At 39.9% G+C, this 16049-nt stretch overlaps 1 protein-coding gene across 1 annotated transcript in view; it reads right to left on the bottom strand.

The window, feature by feature from the left end:
- GPR111 (G protein-coupled receptor 111) overlaps positions 1-14366 on the bottom strand; it is a 25486-nt gene extending 11120 nt beyond the window's left edge. The window contains exons 1-5 of the mRNA XM_006860612.1: positions 14295-14366; positions 7652-7698; positions 6832-6982; positions 5495-5728; positions 3266-4627 (exon numbers count right to left, since the gene is read on the bottom strand). Of these exons, the coding sequence (XP_006860674.1) occupies positions 3266-4627; positions 5495-5728; positions 6832-6982; positions 7652-7698; positions 14295-14366 (1866 nt within the window). The remainder of the gene's footprint in view (positions 1-3265; positions 4628-5494; positions 5729-6831; positions 6983-7651; positions 7699-14294) is intronic.
- Positions 14367-16049: the final 1683 nt, after the last annotated feature.

The raw sequence follows: 16049 nt of genomic DNA, 5'->3' as shown, positions 1-16049 counted from the left end.
GAGCAGAAAGCTTCATCTTTCTCCTGTGGAACAGCTGGTAGTTTCGAACTGCTGACCCTGATGTTCACAGCCTGATTCGTAACCACTACGCTACCAGAGCTCCTTAAATATATATATATTTTCACACACACAGTCAAGAAAACTCCATGGAGCAGTTCTATTCTATGGTACATGGGGTTGTCATGAGTTAGAATGAACTCCATGACCATTAACAACAAAAGGCAGATTTAAATATGGTAATGTGATGTCTCTAAATGCTCCCAGCTATCCAGAGTTTTGGCCATGCAGACACAATAGATGCAAACAGCTTCAAAAGCTTGGTGAAATGTAGTAAAATAATTAGGACATGGTAAGCTTTAAGAAGTACCCTTGTTTTTCATATAATTTATTTAATTGCATGTCTGTATAATTTATTTTTAAATGATGTCTGTGTTTACAACCTGCTCACAACGTCCCTGAAAATGTAGCAGTTGGTTCTTGTGAGCCCATGTGAGCCAGCTCCAGCATGCCACCCTCCACAGAATCTGGCCTTCACCCAATCCTGCCCTCAGCAACTCACTGCCCCAACAGTACTAGCACTTAGATGGCTCCACCCCACTTCCTGAGAGAAGTTGTTTATATTTGAAGAATTTCCTACCTTGAGTCCATTGTTCTTCAGTGTGAAAGTCACGAACTGTCTCCCAACCTCCCTTGCAGAACTAAACTATTGTTATTGAGTGCTGTTGAGTCAGTTCTAACTCAAAGTGACCCTGTATATAGTTTCCAAGGCTGTAAATCTCTGCTAGAGGAGGAAAGCCTCACGTTTCATGGAGCAGCTGCTGGACTAGAACTGCAGACTTTGTGGCAGAAAATGATTTTGCAACTACATATTAACCCTGTGAAGACTAGTAAAGGAGCCAGGGAGATGCTGCTCATGGTATCAAAATGTAAGTGCTGCTAAGCTATAGCACAAAGTAAAGCTAACACACAGATGACCCCAAGGTAGACAAAGAAAGGAAAATACTGAGCAGGCATATGGAATATGCCAAACTGAAATTTAGGAAAATGGGGCCTTTATCTCTATTCCTAAGGAGCTCTGGTAGCATAGTGGTTATGAGTCAGGCTGCCAACCTCAAGGTCAGCAGTTCGAAACTACCAGTGGTTCCGTGGGAGAAAGATGAGGCGGTCTGCTGCTGTAAAGATTTACAGCCTCGGAAACCCTGTGCAGGGTCACTATGAGTCAGAACCGACTCCACGGCACATAGCAACAACAACATCTCTATTCATATCTAGCCGTGTAAACCTGAGTAAAGCACTTCATAATTACTATGAGCTAGAAGACACTTAACAAAAACAACATTCAAATGCAATCCTGGTGTGTTGCTGTAGGATAAACACTGGACTGTTAACTGTGAGGTCAGCATTTCAAACCCACAAATTGTTCCTTGGAAACTCTACATAGGTTCACTATGAGTTGGAACTGACTCAGTGGCATTTCACAATAACAACAACAACAACAACAACATTCAAACCTAATGGTCTCTGGGTGGTACAGGCTGATAATCAAAAGATTGGCAGTTTGAATCCACCCAGGAGCCCTGTAGAAACAAGGCCTGGTGATCTTCTTCCCTAAAGATGACAGCTAAAAAAACCCTGTGGAACTCAGTTCTACTCTGAATACTTGGGGTCATGAGTAGGAAAGGACTTGATGGCAAGTAACAACAACATACATATATGTCAAAATAAAACCAGGGAGTCAGTACATATGTGAGGCACATCTTTAGTGAATACTTACTGGGATTTTAAAAGCTCATGAGCAGCCATCTGAGGTGCAACTATTGGTCTAGTCTCATCCAAAGGAGAGTGAAGAAAATAGAAGATGCATGGAAACAGTCCAATGGACTGATGGACTAGTCCAACATCAGCCTCCATGACCCCAAGACCAAAAGAATTAGATGGTGCCAGGCTACCCCTATCAACTGCTCTGAAAGAGATCCCATTAGAAGGTCCAAGATAGAGTAGGAGAAAGTGTGGAACAAACTCAAAATAACAACAACAATAACAAAAAGGTTTACAGGTTGGATAGAGAGTGCTGGAACCTCTGAATCAGTGGCCCTTAGCTGCCCTTCAGGTCTGGAACAGAACTCATTCCTGGCCTCAATTTTCAGTCAAAAATACATGTATAAAGAGAACAGTCACACTAGGAAGGTACACACTTCTTAGAATAATCTACCACTTGAGATAAAAAAGGCAGTATTCTCCATGGACAAAGTTCAGAAGGGTGAAACAGAAGGAGGGAGGGCAACAGGAAAGACAGGGAGAAAGGGTGATGGTGATGTCATATTGAGGGGACTTCAGTCAACTTCATGAGACAAAATGTGTATGAATTGTTGAATAGAAAACTGATCTGCTCTGTAAAACTTCCATCAATTCACAAGAAAAAAAATAATAAGTGTATGAGGTCCCCTATTATTATAATATTGCTTCCCATAGTATCAAAATGTTTATTGCAAGTTGACATGACATATAATTAAAGTTTTAATAATTTCATTTTAAAATAAATGAAACCTTTGACAACATTGGAGGACTCCCTAAAATATCCAAGTAGAAGGAAATATAATCTTGCAAATTTTAATAACGTAACATACATACCTAGATTGTTTTGTGACAGATTATATTGTTTTTAATTTCTATACTTAGTAACTCAGCTTACTATTAGGCTGTCTTCTGATCTTTATATCATTTTAGTAATTGGTGCTTTCTGGTTCACCGTTTTATTTCATTTTCCAAATGCCCCTATAAAGTACACAATATTACACCCATTTTATAAGTTAAATATATATAGCTTAGAAAGATTAATCAAATATCCCCAAATCATAGGGAAATAAATAACAGATGTTTACTCAATTTCACCTCATGGCAACCCATGTGTGCAGAGTACAAGTATGCTCCATAGAGTTCTCAAGGGTCTAACCTTTTGGAAGCTGACCACCAGGTCTTTCTTTTGAAGCACTTCTGGGTGAGTTCAAATTGCCAATCTTTCAGTTAATAGTCTAGTGTTTAAATTTTTATGCCACCCAGAGACTCTAAAGATAATGAAAAACATTAGAAGATGAGAGAGTCAGAATTTGAACCTAGACTTTCTGGATCTATAGCTCATCTTCTTACTCATTATCCTATTCTGAATCCATTGTTGTTATATAGAAATCTAAAGACACAAGCATCCAATAATAAATCCTCTTCAGGAATCTTTAGTTTGGACTCGTTCAGGAGCGCCTGGACTTACCTGGAAAGCGTTGAGCAAGGAGAAGATAATGTGGAAGACCAGAGAGCTATCATAGATGACTATGGCAATTCCAAAACCCCAGGTCAGTCCCAGCAGTGGTGTGAGGATGGCAATATTCTTACAGATCCTCACAATGGCTCTCACTTCCTGGAACATAGAACTTGCAGTGGTGGCTCGCTGGGTCTTAACAATTACCAGTGTGACTGTGATCAGGTTTACCACCACGATGGTCAGTGCTGGGACCACAAAGGCCAGGAGAGCCTTGGTCTTGTCCCAGTTGAGCCAGCACACCTCTGGACGCAAGTAGCCTTGGCCAGGCTCCGTGACAGCAACTGTGATGATAGCAATGACCAAAGGGCCCCCATAGCCCACTAAAAAGAGACATGTCACCAGGAGTGACTTAGGTATTGTGTGGAAAACAATCAGGATTCCATAGAGAATAAGGAGTGCCTTGGCAAGCATCCAGAAAAACACAGAAAGGTAAAAGAAATGAACAAAAAATGTTGCCGCTACACATCCATTATGACGTGCCATTTGGCCACTGAGAAAGGAACCCACGATGAACCACACATCAGCCATCAGCAGGGTGGCTGCAACATTTACGATGCACAGGTGGCGCAAATACGAGATCTCTGTCTTCGTCACTTGGCTCCAGACTAAGACCTCAATGCACAAGCAAAGGACCAAGCTGCAAATTGAAATGCCCAGGCCTGTGTACGTGATGTAAGTCAGGACTGGGCTCTCCACAGTGTTGGGTGACATAAGAATTGAGAAAGAGGTAAAAAACCTGTTTGGCTCACATTTGCACACAACTTGCTCAGAGTTTTCTTGAATCATTTGACAGATCTTCTGGTCCCATCGGCTCTCCAAGGAGTGCCAGCCAACACACTGTGTCCTCTTTTCCTCTGACTTGCTGATCTTTTCAAAAGTCAGGGAGATGTTTGTAAGCTCCTTGGGCAAAATTACAGACAGAACAAGCCCATTTACAATGATATTTTCTAAAAGGCTGGCTTCCAAGATGGCCCCGAGGGTTGGAAATGCAATGCTGACAACTGGAGAAGAGGAAGGCACATTCTGAAGTTCATCTCTAGCTATGAGCACTTTCCCAGAGACTTTCTTGCCAGTGTCATTAACTCTCATTGAAAAGGTAAAATTCTTTTCAGTGTTGTCTTGGGACGTTGTGGTACCTTTGATGTGAATGAAAGCATCTGATATGTCAATGGGATGCTTATTTATAGAGAGCTTTCTTGCAAAGGAGTTGACTGAGTGTAGCAGGACACAGCTGCTGTTTTTTTCAGGGATGAAGGTCCAGTTTGAGATGCTTTTGCTGTTAAGAATGTGGTTGGCAATGGTGCTGTAACTCTATCAAGGAAAACCAAGAGTTAGCGTTAGACCACTCGCTGAACCTGCCAGCTTATCAAAGAATCATTTTTATAGAGTGACCCTCCCACCTGCAGTATAGGCATTCTCTGGGAACTTTTAAGAGGCCCCATCCCAGACCTAATGAATCAGAATCTGCAGTTTAATGAAATCCCTAAGGTTTGAGTTAGAGGATATAGCCACAAGGAAATTACCTTGTCCTGCCCTCTTCTCACTTACGTAACAGCTTCCTGTAAGACAGGCAAGTGGAGAACTCATCATCAGTTCCCCTTCATACCTGGGTAAAACTAACAATTTGCTTACCATGGTCAGAGTTCCTATCATGTAATTGACATCTATTGAATCTCAGCTGTGTGCAGGGCACTGTACAGGAATATACTAAATCGGACATTGAGCCCAGAGGTTGACTTTGTTTTTACTATATTCTGTCTTGAAGCTCAAAATGGGTTCAATTTCATTTCACATTTCTGCAGCAGAAGTGTATGGCTATTTTCTTTGCATTGAATTATTTTCCATCTTAGCCACTTCCCAAATAAAAGAATCTCTCTCCCTTTGCAGGACCTAAAATAGTTCTTAGAGATTTTGTGTAGCCAAAATTACATTGGAAAAAAACACACCAGTGTCCACCACACTGCAAGGCCCATCAAAGTGCCAAATAAATACTCTTTAAATGTTTGTTGAAGAAATAGATTTGCTGATTCCATCCACTTATTTCTTCAATGAAGATGGATTGAATACACTCTGTGCTAGGCATGGGAGATACTGCTTCCAGGACCCAAGAAGCTTCCAATTAACCTGCATCCTTTTCCCACTAAAATGATGCTCTACTGAGGATTCAGGGTCACTCACCTGCATCTTTACCTCATCAACATCTGACTTTAGCTCTGTTGATATATTGTGTAAGAGTTGTACAATCATAGCAATGTTTCCTGGTATGCGGGGAGACTGTTGAATGCCTTTAATTACACAAGACAAATCCTTTGGACATGTTTGCATTAGTTTCTCTGTAATGGTCTCAGATCTTTCAGCATAGGTGTTTATTTTTATATTTTCTCCAAGCGTTTGAATTGGATTAAAATTATCCTAAGAAATGGCAAGAAAGAAATGTTGCTTTTGTTATAAATGTTAAATGACCTTTAATAAAATTTAGGGCAACTTTATTACACAAATTTTGCATAATGTTTTTCTATTTTACATTTTCAAGTCACATCTCCTGTGAAATAACTTGACCAACACCAAGGTGTATATGTTAAAAAAAAAAAATGAAGTCTCAACTTCCCGAGACAACTCCTTAACCCTATCCCCCTAAAATAGCAAGTATTATCTTTAGCATACCAGTTTTTGTGTATTTATGGTGTTGTCAGTTTCTGTTGAATTTATTCTACCTCATGGAGCCATGATGCTAGAACAGCTCCTTAGGCTATACTATTAAATACTATTTAATAGGCTATACTATTAAAAACCGACAAGAAGGCCTTTATTCCATGGTACTGGGTGGGTTTGAACTGTTAGCTGTTAGATTGGCAGTTGAGTACAGTTTGTGCCAGCTGTTTGTGTGTCTATACTCTGTATGTGTGTATAAATTATTGATGCCATTTAAGCTTATTTTTACTATTCACAATGTGCAAAGCATGAGATGTGAGCATATTTTAAATACGGACATTTGGAACTACATTTGGATAAATCAACTGGAACACCAAGGGAAATATGACTGAAAATAAGGATAGTCATTCCAATAGACTTAGGATCTGAGTCCTCCACTTCAATCACGTGGGCAAACTATGGCTCTAGGCTGATCATTTCTAATAAAATTTTATCAGAACACAGCTACTCTTTCACGCATATATTATCTAGAACTGTTTCCACATTACAAAGGCAGAGGTGAGTAGCTGTAACAAAAACCATTTGGCCCAGAAAGTCTTAAAAGTACTTCCTTTCTTCATATCACAAAAGGGAGTGGTCAACTAAAGTGCAAACTTTTAGGTTCCTAAAGGTATGAATGTGATTCTTATGTAAAGAGAGAGAATAGATACATGTGATATATTCACATAAAACACAGATACATGTTCCCCTACCTTGTGTTCCTCCTCTCTCTCAGTAGGGCCAATATGCATTGCTATTTTGGGGGCTCCATTTTGTTCATGATGGCCACATTAGAATCCATGTTGTGAGATAAAAAATATTACCTCAAAGATGTTGAAGACACTAAGAGTTCGACAGGTATCAGTGACCTTGTGCCATTTATTTTCCATACATAAAAACCCCATATTTCCCTGAGTGTCTGGAGGGCAGGGTTGTCTGCACTGGGAATTTTTCTTTTTGCAGACGCCATGACATCTATCTGGGGAAAGAAGAGACATCAGCATCAAATGAAGAGGTCAATCACCGAGGTCTCCCCGCAGTGAAGGTGCATAAATCCTCTGGCTGTCGGGTGGCTTTCTTGATGAAATGGAGAAGGATGAAGTAGATATGTGGTTGCCATACTTTTTTGGCAACAAAATCCTATTGTTTCCTACAAAATCTTATCCTAAATGCTGACATATAAAAGAGATGAAAAGGGGACTGCCCCAGTTAAAGTGAGAGTGATGATCCTACAGATTCATCCACTGTCACACCACACAACAGTCCCCCAGACCTACTCATACCCCAGGACACAGTTTGAAAGCTACTGTAACAGATGTTCTCTAAGAAGTCTCCCAGATCTAGAAGTTTATAATGAGTTACATCAGCAAGAACGTCTCACAGTTCTACTGTAGCCATTGCTCCAGGTTGAGCTGACTCAATCCAAAGAATCTGTGCCCCAAAACTCAGAACTATTGGACTAAGGTGGTGACGAGAATACTAGAAGAAGAGGGGAATGTGGTTGGGGTCAAAGGTCCGATTTAATTTGAAGGAAAGAGTTCAAATGCAAGCCATGGAGTACTCTCAGTCTTGCTAAAAGACAGGGGGCTATAGAAAATTCAACTCAATAGATGCAATCCCATTTGATTAGAAACCGCTGCCAACATACCTTGTGGTCTGTCAGAAACACTCTCTTTGATTTTACTGGCAGCCTAGAAAGAGAAAATCAAAATAAAGTCAAAGTCAATCGTTGATATGCCAGTCTGATGGTTGACTTTAGTCACAGACTACCCATGTTGGAATAGACTTACGATGGTGGAATCGACCACCAGAATATGAAACCATGAAGGATGGCACCATAACCCATCTCTCCTACAGCCTGTTCAATATTCTCTTCTAATACCATTGAGTAGGAGACCTCATTCCCCTATGATAAGAATGGTGCACATCTTGTTTTGGAAATCCATCACTGGCAGAGGTGGAGGCACTGGGAAGTTAATGAAGCTTGAGCTTCAGAGTCCCTTGCCCCCTTCTAAGACCTGGAAGAGGAGCTGCCCAATGTGCTCACATGATTATATATTTTATCAAATTTTCTAAAGTAAAATGTTTTAGCAACTCTCTGTTAAGATTATTATATTTTGTCACTCCAACTGCCTCTTCTTTACACTTTTCCTCCTTTTGAGTAACACTAGAAAGGCTACAAGTATTTATAGGATCAGGACAAGTAGAAGTTGAGTTGGAGACACATCTAGTTTCACTTAATAGAATTTATTTATATCATTTCTACATTACACCGAGAACATCAACGCATAAGTGGCACCATTTGCAATGAGTATTTCCAGTTACTCACAGCCCAAGAAAATTCTAAATGTCCTGACATCCTGAGACTCATAAATGAAAGAAACTTGTTAGAGGTTTCCCCCAAGTTGACGGCATTCTTACATACTGACATGGCATTATCCATAATGAATTGCAAAGCTGAAAGATATTTTTTCTAAACTATCAACAATAAAAAACAAACTTAATGTACAGCACTTGAGGGAGAACTGGATTCTCTTTCTATTCTGTCTATGGCAGTGATGGTTATGTGGCGTGGAGTCAGTTCCGACTCACAGTGACCCTGTATAGGATTTCCAAGGCTATAAATCTTTACAGGAGAAGAAAGCCTATCTTCCTCCAGCAGAACGACTAGGAGTAGCCAAAAGTGTAGAGGAAAAGCGATAAAGAGATGTGTCAGGGACTTGACTAATAAAAATAGTATGATGTTTTTCTGAATTTGTAGACTTTTCGGTATTCTAAATATGAAATCTTTTGTGGTTCCTTTTTTACATTCTAAGTAAATATTCACTTTTATCTTAATTTTGTATTTTTCTTTAAGAGGACCCACCCAAAAGCTGGCTCCCCAATATCATAAACATTACCATACCTCTCTCTGCAGGAGATCTGGTAACAGAGTAGTTAAACCACTTGCCTAATAACCAAAGGAGCTCTGGTAGTTCAGTGGTTACGAATTGCACTGTGAACCTTAGGGTCAGCAGTTCGAGAAAGTTGAGAAAGTATGAGGCTTTCTGCTCCCATAAAGATTTACAGCCTTGAAAACCCTGTAAAACAGGGTCGCTATGGGTCGGAACCCACTCGATGGCACTTAACAACAACAATAATCAAAAGGTTAGGGATTCAAATCCAGCACTAGCTCTGTAGGAGAAATGTATGACACTCTGCTTCTATGAAGATTTAAAACTTTGGAAACGCTAAGGGGCAGTTCTGTCCTATAGGGTCACTATAAGTTGGAATTAATGATAAGAGTAGGGTTTTTGTTTGTTATTGTTTTGGGGTTTTTTTGTGTGTGTGTGTCTATTCCAATTGGTTTTCTGATTCCAGATCTTTGCACATTTTTTTGTCCAAAAAGAAGAACACGCTCAGCATTTCTCAAGCCTGAGGAACTGAAGAAAAAATTCAAGCCTCGACTTTTGTTACTGAAAGATTCTCTGGGCAAGTTATTGAATGATGCAGAAAACATCAAGAGAAGATGGAAGGAATACACAGAGTCACTGTACCAAAAAGAAATGGTTAATGTTCAACCATTTCAAGATTAGCTTATGATCAAGAGCCAATGATAATGAAGGAGGAAGTCCAAGGTGCATTGAAGGAATTGGCAAAGACCAAGGCACCAGGAATTGATGGAATAAAAATTGAAATCTTTAAAGAAAGTGAGGCGGCACAGGAGGCACTCACTCATCTATGCCAAGAAATTTGGAAGACAACTATCTGGCCAACTGATTGGAAGAGATCCGTATTTGTGCCCATTCCAAAGAGAGGTGACCCAACGGAATGCGGAAATCATCAGACAATCTCTTTGATATCTCATGAGAGTATAGTTTTACTAAAGGTAATACAGAAACAGCTGCAAGCATACATTGACAGAGAACTTCCAGAGGTTCAAGCCGGATTCAGAAGAAACCGTGGAACGAGAGATATCATTGCTGATGTCTGATGGATCTTGGCTGAAAGCAGAGAATATCAAAAAGATGTTTACCTATGCTTTATTGACTATGCAAAGGCTTTTGATTGTGTGGATCATGACAAGCTATGGACAACATTGCAAAGTATGAGTATTCCGGAACACTTAATTGTGCTCATGAGGAATCTGTACCTACCAAGAGGCAGTTGTTCAAACAGAACATGGGAACACTGAATGATTTAAAATTTAGAAAGATGTGTGACAAGGTTCTATTCTTTCACCATACATATTCATTTCAACCTGTATTCTGAGCAAATAATCTGAGAAGCTGGGTTATATGAAGAAATATGTGGCATCAGGATTGGAGGAAGACTCATTAACAATCTGTGCTATGCAGATGATACAACCTTGCTTGCTGAAAGTGAAAAGGGCTTAAAACATTTACTGATGAAGATCAAATAGCAAAGCCTTTGGTACGGATTATATCTCAAAGTAAAGAAAACAAATATCCTCACCACTGGACCAATAAACAACATCCTTATCAATGGAGAAAAGACTGAAGTTGCCAAGGACTTAATTCTTCTTGGATCAACTATCAACACTCACGGAAGCAGCAGTCAAGAAGTGAAATAATGTATTGCGTTAGACAAATCTGCTGCACAAAATCTTTTTAAAGTGTTGAAGAGCAAAGATGTCAGCTTGAGGCGTGCCTGACCCAAGCCATGGTATTTTCAATAACCTCATATGCGTGCGAAAGCTGGACAGTGAATAAGGAGGACCAGAGAAGAATTGATGCCTTTGAGTTATGGTGTTGGAGGAGAATACTGAAAGTGCCATAGGCTGCCAAAACAACCAAAGATCCTTTTTGGAAGAAGTGCAGCCAGTGTGTTCCTTGGAGGCCAGGATGGCCAAACTTCGTTTTTCATACTTTGGACATATTGTCAGGCGGGACCAGTCGCTGGAAAAGGATATCATGTTTGGTAAGGTGGAGTGTCAGAGAAAAAGAGGAAGACCCCCAACGAGATGGATTGGCCAAGTGGCAGCATCGATGGATTCAAGCGTGGCAACAGTAGTGAGGTTGGCCCAGGATCGGGCAGTGTTTTGCTCTGTTGTGCATAAGGTCGTTATGAGTCAGTAACGACTGGATAGCACCTAACAACAACAACATTCCATCTTTTATATCAGACCTGACTCTTCACTGAAAAGCAATGTCACATGTGGCTAAGAACATGTAATCTGGAAACTCGCTATTGATTATCATCACCTGGGGCCTTGGGAAAGTTCATCTCTCTGAAACTCAGTTTCCCCATCCATAAAGTAGAGCAGAAACTACAATTCTATAATTATGTAATACTTCAGAATTTTTATGAGGAATAAATGAGATGAGCTATAAAAAACACTTAGAACATTTCCTGGAATATTTAGCTATTTTTATTATTCTTTGAACATGGAATTACTAAATATCTTTTACATGCAAAGCTAAAGCTGGCCTGTGCCATTCCCAGATCCAATTCTGAATGATACCTTTTTCTTATCCATTTCTTGTGGAATTTATTGTCCATACCACCAAAGCACTCATTCGGTACTCAGCATACTCGCCTGAGGTGTTTTCTTGCTATCTAGCCTTTTTTATATATGCATACTATCTTCCCCATTAAATAAAAAATTCCTTGAGAAAAATAATTGAGTATTGTGTTTCCTTGTAGGTTCCAAAGTAGTTAGTTCAGTACTACATATATGTTGTTAACTGTAGTTAAATCAGTTCTGACTCATAGCAACCCTGACACCTAGCATGGTGCCGCAGGATCAGCACTGGATTATGAACCCCAAGTCTGGCAGTTCAAACCCACCAGCTGCTCCTCAGAAACCCTATACAGGGTACCTATGAGTCAGAAATGGCTGCCCTTTGGTTGGTTGATGATGCATGGAGGAGATTGTAACCATGGCAATGAAACAATATACGATAGGATGAATGAAAAACTAATGTTCTCCCATGTAAACTATTACATAAATCACAATAAAACATTTAAAAAAAAAAGAAAGAAAGAAATGGCTGGTGGGTTTGAACCACCAACTTTGTGTGTGTGGGACCATGCCAATAAGATGTATAGAATGCTAATGAGGGGATTGGACAGTTTTGAAATTCCACTAGGCTTAAAACAAAGCCAATTCTAAAGCAAAGGGGGAACCTCACCACCACTAACACCAAGAAGAAGAGTTCGAAGCAGAGCACATCCTTTGAACCTGGAGTTTCTATTCTGGGAGCCTCCTAGACTCAGGAGACAGAGACTGAAGTTCTGTAACACCAAAGAAAACAGAAGACAGCAGTAAGCGGTGCCAAGGAAACAATGGCAGCAGGGCCAGAGACCCGCAGAAGAGCAAAACCAGGAGATCAGTAAGAGATAGCAGAGTGGATTTCCCAGGCCCACAGAATGAGAAATTTAGTGCTTGCTCATGGAGCAAGTTGCCTCTGGGCCTTACTTGCCAGACTAAGAGAGTTTTGTTTTGTTTTTTAAACTGTGTGAACAACGTAAAAGCAGGGCCATGGGAAGGACAACTCTGGATGAAACTTGACCCATTATACAGACTCCAGTGAAGTGCCATATTAATGAAATACATGGGCAGAAAACCATAGGATGCTGTTTATGGAGCTCTGAAAACTGCTCTTTTAAGTAAAGGATCCAATTCACTTCTTCCCAACTAATCTGCCAACCACAGACATAGAAGCCTCCTTCTGGTCATTTCATTTCCATGGTGGAATCTGGCATGGGCCATTTAACTTCAGATACTAACAATTCTCAACCTAATGCCATGAAAAAGACACTTGTAAACCTGCAACCTGTTAAACCTGCTAAGCTGCCTGGGTGACTAGGTAATGTCAGGGGAGGGATAACAGCCAGAGATCTGCATCCAGCAACTAGTACAATGGAGGAAAAGGACTGAACGTTTCTGGTAAGATGATCCCCAGTAATCAAGTAAAAAACAAAACTGTCCTGTTTCTGCCTACAGTCTATAGTGTGTCTTGGAGAACAGCAGAGATGGGGAAGTGGGATGAAGTCGGGGTGGGGTAGAATAGTCTATAAGGCGTGGGCTTGAGATATCTCAGAGAAGAGACCTTTCTGAAGGGATCTCTAAAGTTTCCCTAGAAATTAGACGCCAACTGTGTGTCAGGGAAAGAAGAGAGTTATACAGAAGATTCCCATGCACACTACTCAGAAGATAAAGTAAGTAGTATTTTTAAAGCTCCTAAAAAGAAGCTTCCATAGTCATTCTTTCCTAAGTAGGTATCGTTAATAAGGTATGTGTTCAAATGGAAACAACAAGAAACTGAGAATCTGAAGACAGTGCCTCTGAATTTAGCCCTGTGTGAGCTTAGCATGAGTAATCTGAAACAAGTCACATTCCACACCATGATCTTCAGTTTCTCCATTTGTCAAATAAAGGAGTTGAGTGTCACAAGTTGATCTCAGAGCTCCTTTCCAGATATTATGATCAAAAGTGGTTAAAAAGCAACACTTTCTTCTGAAAAAACTCAAAATATTATGTTCTTTCTCTCTGATCCTCCACAACTGATTTTAAATAAGTAACTGATAGGGAAATTAAAATTACGAATGGTATGAAGAAAAATTTTCCAGAGGGAACCATTGGACTCACTGCCTACAAAACTGGCAGGAGCTCTGGTAGCGTAGTGGTTACGAATTGGGCTGCAAACCGCAAGGTCAACAGTTCGAAACTACCAGCTGATCCGCTGGAGAAAGATGAGGCTTTCTGCTCCTGTAAAGATTTACAGCCTCAGAAACCCTGTACAGGGTCACTATGAGTCGGAACTGACTCCACAGCACACAACAACAACTCAACATCAGTTAGGATTTTGAGTTCACCAGCAGGTTTCTCAGAAGAGATGCTATTGCCATTTTGAGTGGGATAATGTTTCCTTGTGCCAAATCAATCCAAAGTTCTACCCACTAACCACCATTGGTAAGTGCCTTCTAGTTATTATGACACACTCGCCACCCCCACATATTTTCAATTGCCCATAAGAAAGTATTACTGTCCTGGTTAAAAGCAACTGAAAGTTTCTCCATCAGATGATATGGAAAGCAGAGTTCATCAACCTGAAATCAGTTCAGTTTCATTATACCTCTGGAATGTATCTAAAAAATTGATGGAAAAATAATTTGCAGTTATTGCCTGAAATGGGCTTTTGATTGCCTATAGTTGCAGTTTTTTCTGGTTATTGAAACACCCCATCACCATCTTCTCCCTATACTGAAAACTGGTTAACAGCTTGATTTTATTTTTCACTTACTCTCCCCCATCAATTCATCCTCTTTCCGTTTTTCTTACCTGGCATAATGTTCTGCAGGACTCTGTAGGCAAAAGAAACACCAAACAGAACAGCCAAATCATATGAGTCATGGTTTTCCACACAGTTGACTTTCTTGCTTCTATAGAAATATAAAAAAGGCAAAATGTCTCTGATCTGAAGTTTCGATAGTTCTAGGATACTCTAGGCATAGCCACCCCACATCCATTCTTAGTGATGTCTGCTCAGAAGTTTCTGCTTTAGAGGGGAACGTCTTGTGTTCTCCCATAGACTTCACCAGGACACTGCAGGCAAGAATATGAGTCTGCATTGTGAGTTTGCACTGTGAGGCTCAGCCAACTGCTCAGATAGCACCACCATCTACTGTCTGTTTCCAGGTGACACCTAACTTGAGAATCCCTTTAAAGGAAGCTGCTTGCCTGTTTTTGCCCTCCTACCATAGTTTAATAAATAATAGCCTATGTTCAGGAAGCAGGAATGAATCTACTCTCCTGGTTAGGCAGGGCTGAGAAATGTGTGGGAGGTTACGATAGAATGTGACCTCCCATGGGTTGGAATGTCCAAACTCAGCCTAGAAATACTCTTTGAAGGGTTATAAGCACCAAGCTTGACTCACCATCCCTTATCTCCACCTAACTTTGGAGTTGTACTTTTTACAAATAAGTAGCAATTCCTTCAAAAAAGACTTTGGACTTGATCTCTTATTATTACTTCAGATATGAAGACTAAATTGATGCATCAGCACCTAGAACAGGTAAAATCACAAAACACTAAAGAAAGAAAGTGAGGAGAAAGGGGAGGCAGAAGGAAAAAAAGACAAAAAATACCTGAGGACATGCACTTGAGTCTATACTCTGGAGAGGATGTATGCAAATAACTATTAAATTTTAAATATTTGAATATGTTTCATCTTGAGAGAGATTCTATTTGAAAGATATTTGATATTATTTGCTTTTAGATGAAAGGATTTGAAAGACTTAGGTGTCACCAACAAAGACCATATCATAATGATCTATATTTGCTATTTGACCACTTTTAGGCAAAAAAAAATAAATAAATGTCTTAATATCAATGATGCATAATTCTATAGTGACTGATACTATTATTTTCGGGATTAGATCAAGTCAATTTTTCAGTCATTTCTCTTGTGTTGTAATACTCACCCACTTGAAATGTCACTGAAATCTGATGACGTTTTTTTCTTAATTGTCACTGGTAATACACTTTCCTGAATTTTGGCAGTTCTTTAAGCTAAGGGATTACTTTGACGCTGATTGCTATAACATTTATTTAGTAGCTACCCACATGGACACACAATTTCAAGTAAATTAAGGCCATATTTGCATCCTTTGTTCCAACCAAAGGCCTTCAAATGGATGAAAATTCAAGCATGAGAACCTTTAAAGTGACTTATTGTAAGCAGCACTTATTACCACATCAATTACTACCTTGGGTAAAATCATTAAAATTGGAAAAAATAAAACCATTTATTAATTTATTGATACTGCTGTTGTTTGGAGCTATTGAGGTGACATCAAGTGTAGCGACTCTATGCACAACCGAATAAAACACTGCCCAGTCCTGTACCCTCGTCACAATTGTTATGCTTGAGACCATTGCTGTTGCCACTGTGCCAATCAATCACATTGGGTTCTTCCTCTTCTTCATTGACCTTCCACTTTACCAGACATGATGTCCTTCTCTAGGAACTAGTCATTCTTGATAGATAACATGTCCAAAGTGTGAGAGATGAAGTCTTGCCAAGCTGGCTTCTA

This window comes from Chrysochloris asiatica, unplaced genomic scaffold (assembly GCF_000296735.1).
Source record: "Chrysochloris asiatica unplaced genomic scaffold, ChrAsi1.0 scaffold00038, whole genome shotgun sequence".
NCBI lineage: Eukaryota > Metazoa > Chordata > Mammalia > Afrosoricida > Chrysochloridae > Chrysochloris > Chrysochloris asiatica.
The sequence above is the reverse complement of the archived record's forward strand: the minus strand, read 5'-3'. Positions and strand labels throughout refer to the sequence as shown.